Source organism: Paroedura picta, chromosome 1 (genome assembly GCF_049243985.1).
Source record: "Paroedura picta isolate Pp20150507F chromosome 1, Ppicta_v3.0, whole genome shotgun sequence".
In the NCBI taxonomy this organism is placed as follows: Eukaryota; Metazoa; Chordata; class Lepidosauria; order Squamata; family Gekkonidae; genus Paroedura; species Paroedura picta.
Window position 1 is genome coordinate 63,052,021 of NC_135369.1, and position 15,533 is coordinate 63,067,553.

At 41.9% G+C, this 15,533-nt stretch overlaps 1 protein-coding gene across 11 annotated transcripts in view; it reads right to left on the reverse strand.

Moving 5' to 3' along the window:
• Positions 1 to 3,427: 3,427 nt before the first annotated feature.
• Positions 3,428 to 15,533, reverse strand: part of CDC42BPA (CDC42 binding protein kinase alpha) — a 196,078-nt gene continuing 183,972 nt past the window's right edge. For all 11 annotated transcript variants that reach the window (XM_077340912.1, XM_077340904.1, XM_077340929.1 and 8 more), the window contains 3 exons: positions 10,414 to 10,531; positions 8,509 to 8,666; positions 3,428 to 7,649 (listed from right to left, as the gene is read on the reverse strand). In XM_077340912.1, coding sequence (XP_077197027.1) covers positions 7,518 to 7,649; positions 8,509 to 8,666; positions 10,414 to 10,531 — 408 coding nt within the window. In that variant the 3' untranslated portion in view covers positions 3,428 to 7,517. The remainder of the gene's footprint in view (positions 7,650 to 8,508; positions 8,667 to 10,413; positions 10,532 to 15,533) is intronic.

Genomic DNA, 15,533 nt, shown 5'->3' on the forward strand with positions numbered 1-15,533 from the left:
GATAATAAAACATATGGGAACAGAGGTTCATCTGCTAGCCATAAGGCTTAGCTGGAACATTTTGTCTGGGGTAGTAATGCTCTGTGTTCTTGATGCTTGGGGGGGGGGCACAAGTAGTAGGGCTGCAGGAGTTTTAGCCCCACCTGATGGCACCTGGTTCTGGGACCACTGCATGACACAACGGTGGAATGGGGTGGATGGGCCATAATGGCCTAATCCATTATGGCTTCTCTTATATTCTTAAAATGTTTTAAAACTTCTTGGCCAAACATGTAATGTCTTACTTGCTATTAAACTGCTGGGGCAGCCTTTAATTCAGAAAGGGATTTGTGCGGTTTGCATTTACAAATACCATCAAAATTTCTAAGCCAGCCTTTAAAAGTCCATGTTGAGAAATAATATTCAAAAGCACCACAATGAAGTCCCAAAGCACACCTTATTTTAATAGGATATCTTTGAATACGTAAATCCAGTAACTGGGACTGTGAATGGGCAAGAACAAAGGTCCTAGGTTTGCATAAAAATGTGAAATCCAAAGGCAAAAATTGCACAGTTTAAAAATCCTAAAATGATAGAGTGCCTATACCTTTAAGCAATGGATTCATTCAGTGTTGCTGAACTACTGTTGTTAGACAACTACAGTATTCCAGACTTCAGTTTCTAGGAGTAAAAAGGTAGGGCAGCCTTTCTCAACTTTTTACCATTGAGAAACCTCTGAAATATTCTTCACACTTCAAGAAACCCCACAAGTGGTGCAACTGTGCAGAATATGGTTGGGAAGCATGGTGTACATACCCACCAAGGGCCCCTCCTCTTCCTCCTCAGGCCCCTCATTGGCCATTTGGAAGGGAGATCAGGCCAACTTGACCACATATATGGTCATAGGTAAAGGTATCCCCTGTGCAAGCACCAGGTCATGTCTGACCCTTGGGGTGACGCCCTCCAGTGTTTTCATGAAGACTCAATACGGGGTGGTTTGCCAGTGCCTTCCCCAGTCATTACCATTACCCCCCCCCCAGCAAGCTGGGTACTCATTTTACCGACCTCACAAGGATGGAAGGCTGAGTCAACCTTGAGCCAGCTGCTGGGATTGAACTCCCAGCCTCGCGGGCAGAGCTTTCAGACTGCATGTCTGCTGCCTTACCACTGTGCCACAAGAGGCTCATAATTAACACATTGAATTAATTTCATGAAACCCTTGTTGAGAAAGGGTTGAGAAACCCTAATCTGAGGTAGGGGAGGGGGTGAGGCCAGTTTCAGGTGGGAACATTCCTGGAGTTTTTTTTTGGGGGGGGGAGCCTGCAGATGGCAGGGTTTGGGAATGGGAGAAGCCTCAGCCAATATAATGTCATAGAGTCCACCATTCACTCATATTCTCCAGGGGGACAGATTTCTGTAGCCTGGAGTTCAATTGTAATTTTGAGATTCCCAGGTCCCTCCTGGAGGTAAGCAAATCTAGGCCTGGAAGCAACCTCTGGGTGACTTGATATCATCTGACTTGCATGATTGAACTAGACCTTGCTACTTGCTACTGTTCAACAGCAAGCCTATGAAAACCAGTGTAGTGGCTAGAGCTTCAGAGTAGGATCTGTGAGACCTAGTTTCGAATCCCCATCATACTGTAACACCTCACTGGATGATTGTGGACCAGTTACATACTTTAACCTAACCTATCTCACAGAGTGGTTGTGTGGATAAATCAGAAAAGAGAAAAATCCAAGTTTTTTTTGACCCCCCACTCTCCACTGCAGAGAAAGGTAGGGTATAAATGAAATAAAGAGTAAATAGAGCTGAATGTGGGAAGCAGATAAAAGATACATTGGTCAATGGCTGAGGAGAATATGGAGATTATCAAGAGCACAAAAAGGTTGGGAAATCCCTAGAAATTTGGGGTGGGGGGGCAGAACTTGGGGAAGGTAAGGTTTGAGGATGAGAGGGACCTTCATCCTCCAGAGCAGCCGTTTAAGGGAATGAGGGTTGTCAACCTCCAGGTGTGGGTTGGAAAACACCCAAAATTCAACTGCTCAGAGATCAGAGATCAGTTCTCCTGGAGAAAGTGGATTCAAGTGGGTAGCTGTGGTGATCTGAAGCAGCAGAACAAAATCAGTCCAGTGGCACCTTTAAGACCAACAAAGCTTTATTCAAGGTTTGAGCTTTTGTGTACATGCATACTTACCAGGAAGCCTCCCTGGGCTCTGGCAGCTAGCTCCTCATGAAAGCTCATACCTTGACTAAAACTTGGTTGGTCTTAAAGGTTCTACTGGACTCTAAATTTGTTCTGGAGAAAATAGTTGCTTTAGACTAGATGATGGCATTATACTCTGCTGAAGTTGCTTCACTCCCCAAACTTTGCCCTCTGGGGATCTCCCAATCTCAGTTTGGCGACCTTAAGAGGAACTGAACCCTCCAGCTGGGGGATCTATTGTGATTTCAGATCTCCAGCTCCCACTTGGAGGTTGGTAACCCTAGGAGAAGTAAGCCAGCAGGCGGGAGGGGGAGCGAGATATCACCTGCAAGAATTTGTAGGTTCCCTCTTGTATTCTCTTGTCCATAGAATCTGGGCAAAGGAACATTGAAGGTACTTGATACAAATTTAACATTAAACCTTCATCTCAACAGCTAAAGAATCATCAGACCAGGCTATTTCCCTATATTGATTTGGGAGATGTATCCTTGTAAAATTCATCCTTGGTGCAGAATAGTGAGGGACTGGATATATTGGCAATACAACTGCTTCAGGGGAGGAATCCAACAAAGTTTAACTCTGGGTATAAGCTTTCATGTGCATGCAAACCTCTGAAGAAGTATTAATGCACATGAAAGCTTACATCCAGAGTTAAACTTCGTTGGTCTTTACGGTGCCACTAAGACTCAAAGTTTGTTCTATTAATACAACTACCTGCCTGAATCTCTCTTCAGAGGAAGAGTCAGACTTGTTAATTTGATTAAACTGATGTTTCATCCTCTTGACTACCACAATCGATAATAAAATGATGCGCTGCGCCATCGGAACAATACAATTTCCCAACAGAACAAGTATACAGCAGGGGGCTTCTGAATGTGAAACTCTTGGTTGTTTTAAAGATGGTTTACATCACCTTCTGTTTTTGAACCTACTTCCTCCAGTTTTCTCCAAATCGTTTATCTGTTTCTCACACCTCTAGTATCCTAAAATCTGCCTAAGCCACTTATTCCTGCCCCTACTATAGCGGTAGGGCTGCTCAGGAGGGGGACTAGCCCCAGCTAAACCGCAGTGTGAGCAGAGTTGTGAAAGACCATTGCCTATGCCAATATAACGATAGGCTCTTCTGCAGAAAGGAACAATGCCTGCTGCACCTGAGCTTATGACGACTCCGTCAGTTCCCCACCTACCTCCCCAAAAGATAAATACAGAAGGGGCAAAAAAAAAAAAAAAAGACAAACCATCTTTATTTCTAATAGTTCCCTGTTTTATTGCAATACATCAAAGTAGGTTAATATTAAGTGTTACCAACATAAAATATTGGTGACTGGTCATTTATTACAGCATTGACTTAGCCACCTTAAATATTTCTGTGCAAAAGAATCTACATCATTGTTCTGGAGCAGAGAGTCTCTTACAATGTCCTCTATAACACTGAGGCCATAAACCAAAAATGAGAGTGAGAAGAGGCAAAAAGCAGTATCTTTCCTCCACACGCACACTTGTCAGCTTTTATACTCTTAAAAAAAAGTGATTACATCTAGGCCATGCAAAACTGTACAACAATATTACAATGAAAAAAATCCCTAAAAATAAATTTTAAAAAATAAATGATATGAAATTGTCATACATAAAAAGGCAGGAATAATTGCTGCGAAATACAAACACTGGGTTTTGGTTGTGGATTGCTTCCTCATAAGTGAGACAGTTTCTTACAATGGATGACTCTTTTTTTATATATATATACAGAAGGAAACAGACAAGATGCCTTAATGTATGTGGTCTTAAAAGTTGAAAATCTACAGTATACTTGAAGTCCCCCCTTCCAGTAGGCCTGGGGTTAGAAGCCCATATCCTATCACTAGCCCAAGGATTACCCTTTGGAGAGAGACAGGCTAATGCCGTCACGGGACTCCAAATGGCAAGCCTTATTGTGTTGGCCTGAATGGATGTCACAAGCACCTCCATGAAGTTTATCCCAAGGTTCCTGAACAGGGCATCAGTGTATGGAACCAGGGTTGTACAGAGGTAATCTTCACACCTGTGGTGAAATTGTCTAAGGCTAAATAAATCCCTTTCCAACAAGTCAGATTGTGGATTCCCAGTTTCTTTCTGACAGCCTGGGGGGGGGGGGAAGCAAAACTGAGGTGCTCCCATTACAAAAAAACACCACACACACACACACCCATGCCCTGAACCATGTTCTTGCACATTCAAGGCTTTAAACTGTCATCCTTCAATCCAGTCAATCCTCAAGTCTTCAACATATCAGAAAAGAAAGTGTTGATGTTTGAGGAGTATCTGTGGTGAATCTCATGTCCAAAATAATTATTGCATTTTGTGTTTATCCTATGAAGATATCCTGCTGCTTTGAAATACCTGAGAGTTTAACACAAATGTCATTGTAATTTTTTCCAAAACTAAAACTGCTGTTCTAAAAAATGCAGGCTAGAATCAAAAACAGTTTAAACACAAATCAACCTCTAGAAGAAACCAGCTAATGAAAGAGAGTCAAGGGAATAAAAAATGGATAATACAGCAGGAATGTGTCTGAAAATGAAGATTAATTATTTGGATAATCTGTTTGTGAGCCAGGAAAAACACTGATGCCTCTGGCAAAAGCTCACAATCGTAAAGATTTTTTTAGAAGTGAAATCTGATTTAATGGGCCATTAAATAAGGTGCCTGAAAAAATTATTCAATTAGGCACAGTGTAGCCTGATAATGGACACACAAAGAGACAGTCAAATTAATCAAGATTCAGTGAGAGATTATAGAAGCGCTTGGACAATTGCTGTTGCATATAAATGGCAACTGAACAATACACAGCAGCAAATGCCATCTTCCCCCGCAAGCCGTTCTACTGCTATTAAGGCATCTACACTGGGCGCGGCTGGAAACAAGTGTTCATAACAAGGGACTGCATGTGCCCAAGTCCTTCCCATAGTGCTGCCATCTAGACAAAGGATTTTCTTTCAATAGTACTTTATACGATAACGCATAATTGTCAGGACAGTATTTCCTTCCAATCACCTCTGTTATAAACAGCTCTGTTTGGGCCACAAATTAGGTGCTATCTTCCTTTTCCTTCTGTAAGCACAAATCAGTTGCCAAGAAATTGGGGGGGGGGGCATCCAGAACAATAGCTTTTTGAGATGGATAATCACACAGGCCAACTGTCTAAGGTTTAAAGGATGTTTAAGAAAAATGAGAGGAGGAAAACATCAGGCTTGTTTAAACCATTCTAACAGTGTATAGACATAAGAGGCATCACAGGGAGGAAGTGGAGAGGCAAGCAGGGTAAGAACCCTTTGGTATTGAATGATACAGAAGCAGTAATTGTAAATGGATCGTATGTGCATTCCTGTGTCCTGACAGTTTTTTAAAAGCTCACGGAGCAGGAAACTAACTTAGGGTAGTTGGCTGGTTAAAATGAATACAAAAAGCCCTTATGGTGACAAAATACACAAAATAAATTCTAAGACTCAGATAAGCCAAAATTGACAGACAGTATTAGGAGATCATACTTAACATCCCTCTCCCCCAACCATTTCCCCCAGTATAAAAGAGCTAAGTGGTAGCTTTGGATGTGACAATCCACCAATGCAGATAAGACACAGAACCAACTACTAGCAGACAACACAGCTAGATGGTCAAAGATGGTTATCTGTATCTCATGGTACTTAACTTGCACCCTGCATGAATAGCAATGATACAATCTGTAGAGGGAACGGGTAGAAATTCCCCTCCCATTAGTTACACTTTTGTTGCTTAGCTGTGCACTAGAAAGGCTTGGAATGGTTTGGTGGGACCCATGAAATGCCAAAAATGTATGAAACCACGAATCTAACTTTAAAGTAAAAACCCAAGCTCTTTATCCATCCCACCTTGGTCATGGGATATGACAGTAAGTAAGGATCCCAGGGAAAAGAAAAATCACATTCATCTAGTCCCCAAACGCAAACCACACTGAAGTAGATAGGGTGGTGCTGGGAAGTTACCTTGTTCCTGCTACCTATTCCCATGTGGTATTTGCCACTGTTTTTTTTAAAGTGATGATAGGTTTCCATTGTTTTCTCAGCCTGCCCTCCACAGAGGAATGTTCTACAATGTCAAGTGCTTCTCTGCTGGATTCAATAACATGAAATATGCACAGTTGAGATGGGGGAGGGGGGTAGAAAATGACTGTAATTAACACCTTTGGAATACGAGTCTTCAGCCCCCAAATGTTCTAGCAAACTACAAGATGTTCAGCAGCTGATTGGGGTTGTATGCTGACTTTTCAATAAACTGCCATACTGACAAAATGCCAACTTCATGCTTGTAGACTGTTAAATCATGGGTTTTGCTTGTAGGTTGGAGCGGTTAACCTTCCAGTGGAAGGCAGAAGACAGGAGAGATATTTTTCAAGTGAGGATTATGGCTTTACTTCTAATGACAAGAAGAAATCTCAGAACAGTTGTTAGGACAGACTCATCATCCAAGCTGTGTGGTTTTACCCAGCACCATGTTGTATATTCCGATCACACCTCCAAAATGTAGATTATTTAGTATGAAAAGGGAACAACAGAAGTCGTCTTAAATTAAAAGATCTTTTAAACAGGAATCCATCTTCCACCGCATCACAATGCTGCTTTATCCTTTATTATATACATATGTACTAACTCTTCATTATGTGTATTTAAATTCTGTACTGTAGTAAAATATGCTTCATTTTTTTTAATCAATAAGGATTTGCTGGCAACAATCAGACTGACATTCAAATAGTGTGACTGGCTGAAAGCTTGAGCATGTGCCCCTCTGCAGGGCTAATTTCACCCTCCAGAGATAGAGGAGCGCAGCTGTGCTATTTTTGCAAAAAAAAAAAAAATTATATATATATATATATAATTAGATACTGGGTGTGTAAAAGCAAAAATCTTAAATTTTCCTCTTACAGATTCTGTTTTGGTCTGTCTACACTACTGTGTTTGGTTTGGAGTGGTAGTGTAGTGCTGAGTATGCCCATAATAATGGAAACGGCTGTAATCCTATGAAATAAAATCAACACTAATACAAATGTAGCAATGTCTCTCATAGATCTAACCCCTCCCCTTTCCCTCCGCCAAGGTTTCCTTTGTCTTGTTTGCCACCGCTATTGAATGGGGGAGGGGGGGCAGAAGTGTTGAGGTTACACTGCTTGTGCGAGAGAAGGCAAATATATTCTCTTCCTCTTATTCCTCCCCCTCCTATAGTCTGAGTCTGGAGGGAAGCGGGGGATGATGTCAGCGAGAACAAGTGGAGAGCCATGGGGACAATAAGCTGCTGAGGTGTCAAATCTGAATGCTGAAGCAGTTCATGTGTCCCAACTCACGTGGTCAGAGCTCTCCAGGGAGAGGCTCTTAGTCTTGTGAGGAGAGATGGGGCTGGGAGGGCTGCTCAGGTTGGAGCTGTTGGATGCCGTTGAATGTCTCGGAGAGTCAGAGTCCTACAGCCCAAAAAACACAAGAGGAGAAAGCGATCAGCAGGAACAGAAGAGCAAACTGGAGGTGGAGCAGGGGAGCAAGAAAGGAGCCCCCCCCCCCCGTTTTTCCTATTAAGGAGCACATTTTTTCCAGACATCATAAATACAGCAGTTATTGTTTAGAAGTGGTGACTGTGTTTACAGAAAGTCCAACTGAAATGAGACATATGTGTCCTTGTGGATCATCTGATAGAGGCAAAATAGACAGTGTGGCTTTAGGTAGTCACACAATTAAATATTTTCGATTCTGGTTAGGGTGGAAATATCAGACAGAGCATTGATGCCTAGTTTAGCTCTCCACCAATGCTGTCAACAGTGTTCCATGCCCCTAATGCAGCCCTTACCAAATTTTTCAACATTATAGAAATTAAAATTGTGAAACATTCAATTCACTATTAGAATAGATTCCGGTCACAACATATACTTTCCCTTGTTCCTACTCTTTTCTCATACTGCATTTTCTGAACATATTGGGCTCAATCAGAAGAAAGGCACCATCAGATTAAAGTTTAAATGATGTTTTAATTTCTGCAACAATGAGATTTGGTAAAGCTTATGTCTGACAGTTATTTCCATTATCTGTCTGGTACAATTGTATTTCTCTAGTATGCATCACTGTGACCCCACATTTACTTAAAGAAGAGGAAGGGGAAAAAATCCTAAGATGCAACTCTCCACTGAATACTTTCTCCGGTGGATTTCCCCTTCCTTTTCTTGAGGTTCTTGGGAGATCCATCTGTACCCCTGTCTCACATTTATCAAAGCACAGCTGAGGGCAGAACTTGGGCCCTATGCAGATTTCTTTCTGGCCCACCATACCCACCTCTCGCTCATAGTCTCTCAATGGTGCATCACTGCCCTGATCCACACCACCAGAGGACAAGGAGCCATCTGAAGGGGATGCCATTGGCTGACGCTTTGCTCCATAACTACCTCCGGAGAATTCCCTCCGCAAAGCACTGCCATTTTGTGCAGATGATCCTATAAACATACAAAGGAATTTAGCCACATTGCATGTATAAAAGCACGGAGTTGCAGCCTGCTATTCTTTTCTGCTCTACTCTCCTCATCCCTGCTACTTGTTTATCGAGCTCTCTCTTGTCCATTTCCACACGTCCTGGTCTCTCAGATGTCAAGCCTTCTGGGCTGGGGCTGCTGCGTTGCAGAGAGCATCACACTGAATCCACACTGAATTAAATATACATTCAGAAGTCGTTCATGTTTAACACTAATAATTCAGCAGTGTTTTTGCAGTATTTTTCAAGCAAGACTTGTTTTTCCTGAAGAGAAATTCTGTTTCTAGCTAATTCCGTTCTAGAATGATCTCAGTGCAAAAAACCAAAAGGGAATTTTATTACATAGACCACTGTGGGTAAGGGTTCAAAACAGATACTTTTGAGCAGGGGGAAGGGGGGGCTGACCTTTGGCTGTGATAACCTTGTTTGAAGACTCTTTAGACCTATTATATAAATCAAATTTTCTTCAGTGATGGCTTTAGTTAGTTGATTTGATTACTGCTGCTTATACCATGTGACTGAATTTTTAATTTGTCTTTAAAAACTGCTGCAAGAATGTTTTGTGACTTAGATATTAGTTTATACTATTTTATTGATTTACCAATATTTCCAATATGTCCATGTCTATGGATAATTGAAACTGGAGACTGAGACCATGAACAGAACACAGACAGAGACAAAGTTTTCTACAAAACTGAAAAAGCCCTGGGTTTGCAAAAAAATCTGAATTAAAAAAGGGAGTTACACATATGGGTCCATTACACATTCTCAGCCCACCCTATCTCACAGGGTTGTTGTAAGGGTAAAATGGAGGAGAGAAGAATGCTGTGAGCTGCTTTAGGTTCCTATTGTGGAGAAAGGTGAAGTTGGAAACCATCTCCATCTCAGTTGGAAAAGGTGGCATAAAAATGTATTAAATCCCACATATCTGTGGGACCACCTGTCGCATTATGCCCCCCTACTGGGACTTGCATTCTGTCGGTACCAACTTGCTGGTCATTTCCAGCCCTAGATTAGCTTGCCCAGCCTCAACCAGGGCCAGGGCCTTTTTGGTCCTGGCCCCTACCTGGTGGAATGAGATCCCGGAAGTGCTATGGGCCCTGCAGGAGATTAGAGCGTTCCACAGGGCCTGTAAGACGGAGTTCTTCCACTGGCTGAGGCCAGGGCAGGGGGTAGTTGATGGGGCCCCCCTAAGGAAGATCTGCCACCATTTATTTGGAACAACTTTAATGCTGGCCAGCTGTTGCATGATTGATCTCTTTGAGCAGGCGTACCGGAATGGGATGGATTTTTATTTAATGCATGTAGTATATTTTGATGCGTTTTAATGGGGAGCTTTAATTGGGATTTTATGTATGGGAATTGTTTGTAACCTGCCACGGGCTGGCTTGCTAGGAGTGGCATATAATAAAACCTAATCCTAATCATCATAATCATCATAATCATCTTCTTCTTAATGGGAAAACAAGCTGTTCTTAGGTTGCTAAAATTGTCCTTATCTTCAGTCAAACTTGGACAACCTCAAAACTAGTTTGCAATATTTTGTTGCAGGACCTCACATGTAAACACCATTAATAAAATGGGTTTTAACTTTGGTCTCCAGTATGTACATTCTTAATGCTATCTTATTCCAGCAGACCAACATATCTACAAATGCAGATGTCACACTATTACAAAGCCAATGAAATCTGCCTGAGATTGAACTTGCTTACTTGCTGCCAGGCCACTGCTAGCACTCATGGAACGCCCAGGTTCGGTCCGAGATTTTGTAATTGATGGGATACTGACAGAGCCACTAAACATAGTCCGACTTTCCTGAGGTCGAAGGTTCTGTAACACAGACACACATGGAGAGAAACAGGAAAAAAGTTTTCACGTGCAAATGCATGTACAATTAAAACAAAGGCCAATACATAAAATTAAAACTCAAATTATAGTTATCCAGGTATTCTAGAAAGAAGCACAGTGGATTGATCCACAGGATGTATCATTTGTACAACTAGTCCAGAGATATTTCATAAACTGGAGCTTTCATTAGTCACTAAATCAAGCTATACATATGAAACATTCCAATGTTGGGAATTGTGAGATTAAACACTGTTGGATTAGCTATTAGTACAATCACATTCCCTGATTATCTCATGTAAAGCCTGGAGAATCGATGCCTTCTTTCTGAAATATAAGCACTTTATTTTTTATATTTAAACTAGCAACAAAGCCTGCTGCAGCTTTAAAAGCAGCGGGCGCTAACAGGGCAATGGGTGGAGGGGAAGGCGGCGGGCGTGTAGAGAGGAAGCTGTGGCCAGGCACACAGGGGCTTCCCTTCCTTTCCCTTCCCTTCCTAGGGCGGTGGGCAGCACACACTGTGCACTTGGGGCTGATGCTCCTTGGCCTGGCTGTTGGCGCCACTGCTGCCAGTGGCTGGGTGCAGTGGCGGGCTGGGCAGGCCTTGGTGACTGGTGGGGAATTTGTGGCTGCAAAGCTGTGCATGCACCTCGCAGCCAGGTTTTGGGGGCGGGTGCTCCAGGGGCCGGTCCAGATTGGCCTGTGGAGCAGAAGCGACGTCCAGACACCCAGACAGGCCTTGGGCACCGCTCCACCCATAGTGGCTCTTCCCAATTATATAGAGCCACTACGTGGTAAAGATATCTTCCTCTCTTTCGTTGTCCTGTAACAGATACCTTAGTTGGAAAGAACTTTTAAAATATACGAACTAGGAAGATAAGAAATATTGAGCTTATTCTCAAATTTGTACTTTCAGCTGTTTTGTAGAATGATCTAGACATAAATATGATGGATGTCAGATTTTACTGAAGTAACAAAGATTTATTCACATTTGTCTTGTAGTCTTTATGACTGTTACCAGCATATCTCATTGGAGCAGTGTTTTTGTCACTTGGAGTAGCGATCCCCAACCTGTGGGCCGTGGACCACATGTGGTCCTTTGACTAATTGGAGGTGGGCCGCGAAGGACGCCTTCTCCCCCCCTCCGGCCCTTTACTGCATCCCCCCCAGCCCTTTACAACACACTTCATTGTTGTGGCGTGTCTGTATCTTATTTTGAAGGGACGTTTAAACATTACCATAGCGATCAGAGAGTGTTAGGGCAGTGGTTGAGAGTAGAGGAGTAAACTACCCCCCCCCGGGCCTCAGTAAAAGGCGTTGAGTGGTCCCCGGTGATATAAAGGTTGGGGACCACTGACTTGGAGCATGCAGGGGAGTTTGTGATCATGCTTTTCAGTTATTAATTATAAATTTACTTTCTGTTAAATGCCCCCGTTTAATATACATGTTGTATTATATCAACCACCACAAATATTTACAGTCAACAGCTTTTTGCTATCCAGCAAGTGGTAGTTAATTTGATATGAGCTAAAACAATATCCATTCACAGGAGTCACACCAACTGCAATAGCTACAGAAAACAAATGAAAACAAATGAAAACAGCATAAAGGTCAGAATTACATCCTAAAATATACAATGACTTTTCATCAACATAGTGAATTCTCAGTATTTTCTGTTTTCTGCAGCTATAAGGAGAAAAACAAGCTCAACTTTTTATAGTAGGAAGGAGGAATCTGATGATTTTATTCAATACCCAAGGAATATCTGGATGCTTCTTTGGGAAACCTTCTTCCAAGATCAAGATCCCAGTGAGAGGATGAAAAGTGGGGGAACCAGTTCCCATTGTTCCTATAAAACCCATGTACAAAATCCACAGTATGCATTCTGTGAAAAACGGCGATATAGACTGAGCCAGCCTCAACCAGCAAGGCTCCTGTGCATGGAAACATACCTACTGTAGAGAGTATAGAGAAACTTGGAACAGTGGTTTGCAACGCCCCTGCTACACCCCACCAAGCAAAACTCTGATCTTTTTGCTGAAGGTAGCTTATTTTGTTTATAATCCGTATGTGAAGAAATTATGAACGAGGCAACTGGCAGTGCAGGATATGTGATAACGACACTCACTTCAATTTACCAATCAGCTAAGTCCATCTATGTTCTATATGCTTTAACCTAACCTCCCTCCCCCCCCCACACACAATAAACTGTTTCATTGATCCTTTTTCTAAAAATAAAGTTAAATAGCTAATTACTGGAAAACCTGGAATCTGAGAACAGGAAGAGATATTAACAATGACAAAGCCCATGCCATGCATAAAAAAAATTCACGGCAGTTGAAAAGTGTGATTATAAACTGACAAATGGCAACACAACTTAATTTTGTAGTATTCCATTTACAATATGCTAATACCAGCTACTTTTAGGTTTTTTTACAGACCAAAGAGTTCAACACCCAATTTGAAGCCAAATATATATATTTTTTAATCCACATTCTGGCCAAATCTCTCCCAGTGGATAGAAGAAATGCCTCTCTTCTGGAAAGGAAAGAATTCTAAGAACTGACTGCAATATAGTGGAAATGTCACGTCAGGAAAAACAAGGCTGATGGTTAACAGCCAACCAGTAAATAGATGCTTCCCTAGAAATCACAGTTGGATCCTCCTCCAGGAAAACCAGTATTGCCTACTCCTTGAATTTGCAGCAAACATAACATGAATTCACTGAAACTGGTAGGATTAGCTGAAACATCTGTGATTGAAAATTACAAAAGTCAATGTGGTTGGAGTGATTCAATGGACACTTCCTCAGAGTGGAACTGTAATACTAGTAGTGTCTTTCCCTCCCAGCCTCTTGAAATCTCTCTTTCTGAGAGCCTTGACACATTAGCTCCTGTTCCAACAGCCCTAGGCAGGTGCAACTGCTTTTGTGCATCAACGTGCTCTTGCATTTATAGTGTTCCTGAAGTGGAAGCTCAGATGTATGCCCTTTAAGGTATGGATACCTTTTTTCTTATGCTACTTTGTGAATCATCACATGCACTGATTCTGTCACATGAAGCGGTAATAGTTCCTGAGTTGTTTTACACTGACCCTTTGAGAGAAAGGCTGGTCTGGGTGTTGGAGGTTCAACTAGTGCCTTGGCTTGAATGTGGTGTACTTAAGGCACAGGTGAATGTGGCACTTTCACAGGAACCATGGGGTCTGGACCCTTTTCAGTGGATGCCAAGGCTGGGCTATGGTTGCTTTACTTGGTTATCTTTGTTTGAATATAGAGAAGGGCTGTGCCTTCTTGTGACTTTTACTCGGTTTATCGGCAGCATTTGATATCATGGGCCATGTCATCTTGTTGAGACAGGTATCAAAAGATGTGCTTTGGAGTGCTTTAAGTTGTTCTTTATGAACAACTCTCAGAAGGTTGCTGTTAGAGGTCAGTTGTCATCAGAGTAGGACATCTTGTGAGACTCTACAAGGTTCACTCTTATGCCCCTACAAGATTCACTATCCAGTCTCTATGCAAAGTCCCTAGGAGAAATAATAATTAGCTTGGAATCTGGTATCAATGTGCTTTCTTTATCCATAGAGGGTCTGGGCCACAGTTTGTTATTGTTAAATGGCTAAGAGTGAACAAATTGTCAGTGAATCCTGACCAGAAGGATGTAATACTGTTTGGGAAGGTTGGGATCCATTATGCTTCCCATATTTTATGGAGTCCAGTCGACCCTTGCTAACTCTGCTAAGACCCTAGAAGTTATTCTGAATCCAGCACTATTGCTGGAAAGCAAGTTAATTCTGGTGTAGAAAACGCTTTCTATCTTCATGTAGCACAGAAGAGGAGTCTCTACCTTGACTGGGCTGATCTGGCCACAAGGATCCATCTCACAATAACTTCCAACACCAAACTATGACACATGGATCTACTCTTAAAAGCAGCTCAGAAACTCCAGTTAGTACAGAATGTTACAGTTTGCTCACTATTAGGAACTAGGTGGAGTTATTACAACCATTCTGCATTCAAGCCATTAGGTTCAACAACAGGGTTCACTCAAAGGTACTGGTTACCACCCTCAAAGTCCTTCATGGCCTTGGATCCACCTATCTGAAGGACTGCCTCTCCCACTCTGCTCTGCTGTGACTTCACTCATCTAAGAAAGGTTTTCTGAAGGTGCCACCACACAAATGAGAAAGATTGACTGCTGCCCATGCATTCTGTGCTATAGCTCCCACCTTGTGGAATGGACTGTCTGAGGGGGCACACATTCCTCAGATTATGTAAAACAGAAATATTCAGGAGGAAGTTTTTCTAAAGAGAACATAGCTGGCCAAAGTATAATGGAATGGTCCAGGAAGATACTCCATTATCAAAGAAGTACATTTACATTTTACATTGTCTATCACGATGGACAGCTTTTTCTTTTAGATTGTTTTTCTAACTTTGTAATCCTAGTACTATCGCAGCTTACTGGATGTCTTATACTGTCTGATTATGTTGTTTCTGTTGTGTGATATGCATAGTTTCGGCAAGAAAGGCATGTTTTATGATAAATATAAAATGTTAATTGTAAGTAGAAAGTATTTGATGAGAAAGCAAACATGATGACAATGTGACAATATAAATAAAGTTGGGGGAGGGAATGATCCGCAACTCTCATTCTGTTATTTTCTCTGTCATCATATTTCAGATTTCCTTAATAAGATCTCTCTGGTCTGATTAAGTACATTTAAACATGACTGCTTCTTGGAGTTCTGACAGCCTCGCTCTTAAGCATTAATGTGAAAAAGCATAACTGAGTGATAAAGTATTCACGTGACTACTAAAGGAACTTGCTGAAAGAGAATTAGAGGATAGACAAGACTCCTTTTTTGCCTTGTCTGCCTCTCTGTTCCCATGAATTTCTTATCTTACAGATGAGGAAGTCTAATAGTGGTATCAAGATGCTTCAAGAGAACCCTCACCAAAGCATTCAATGACCATGGAAGGCTGGTA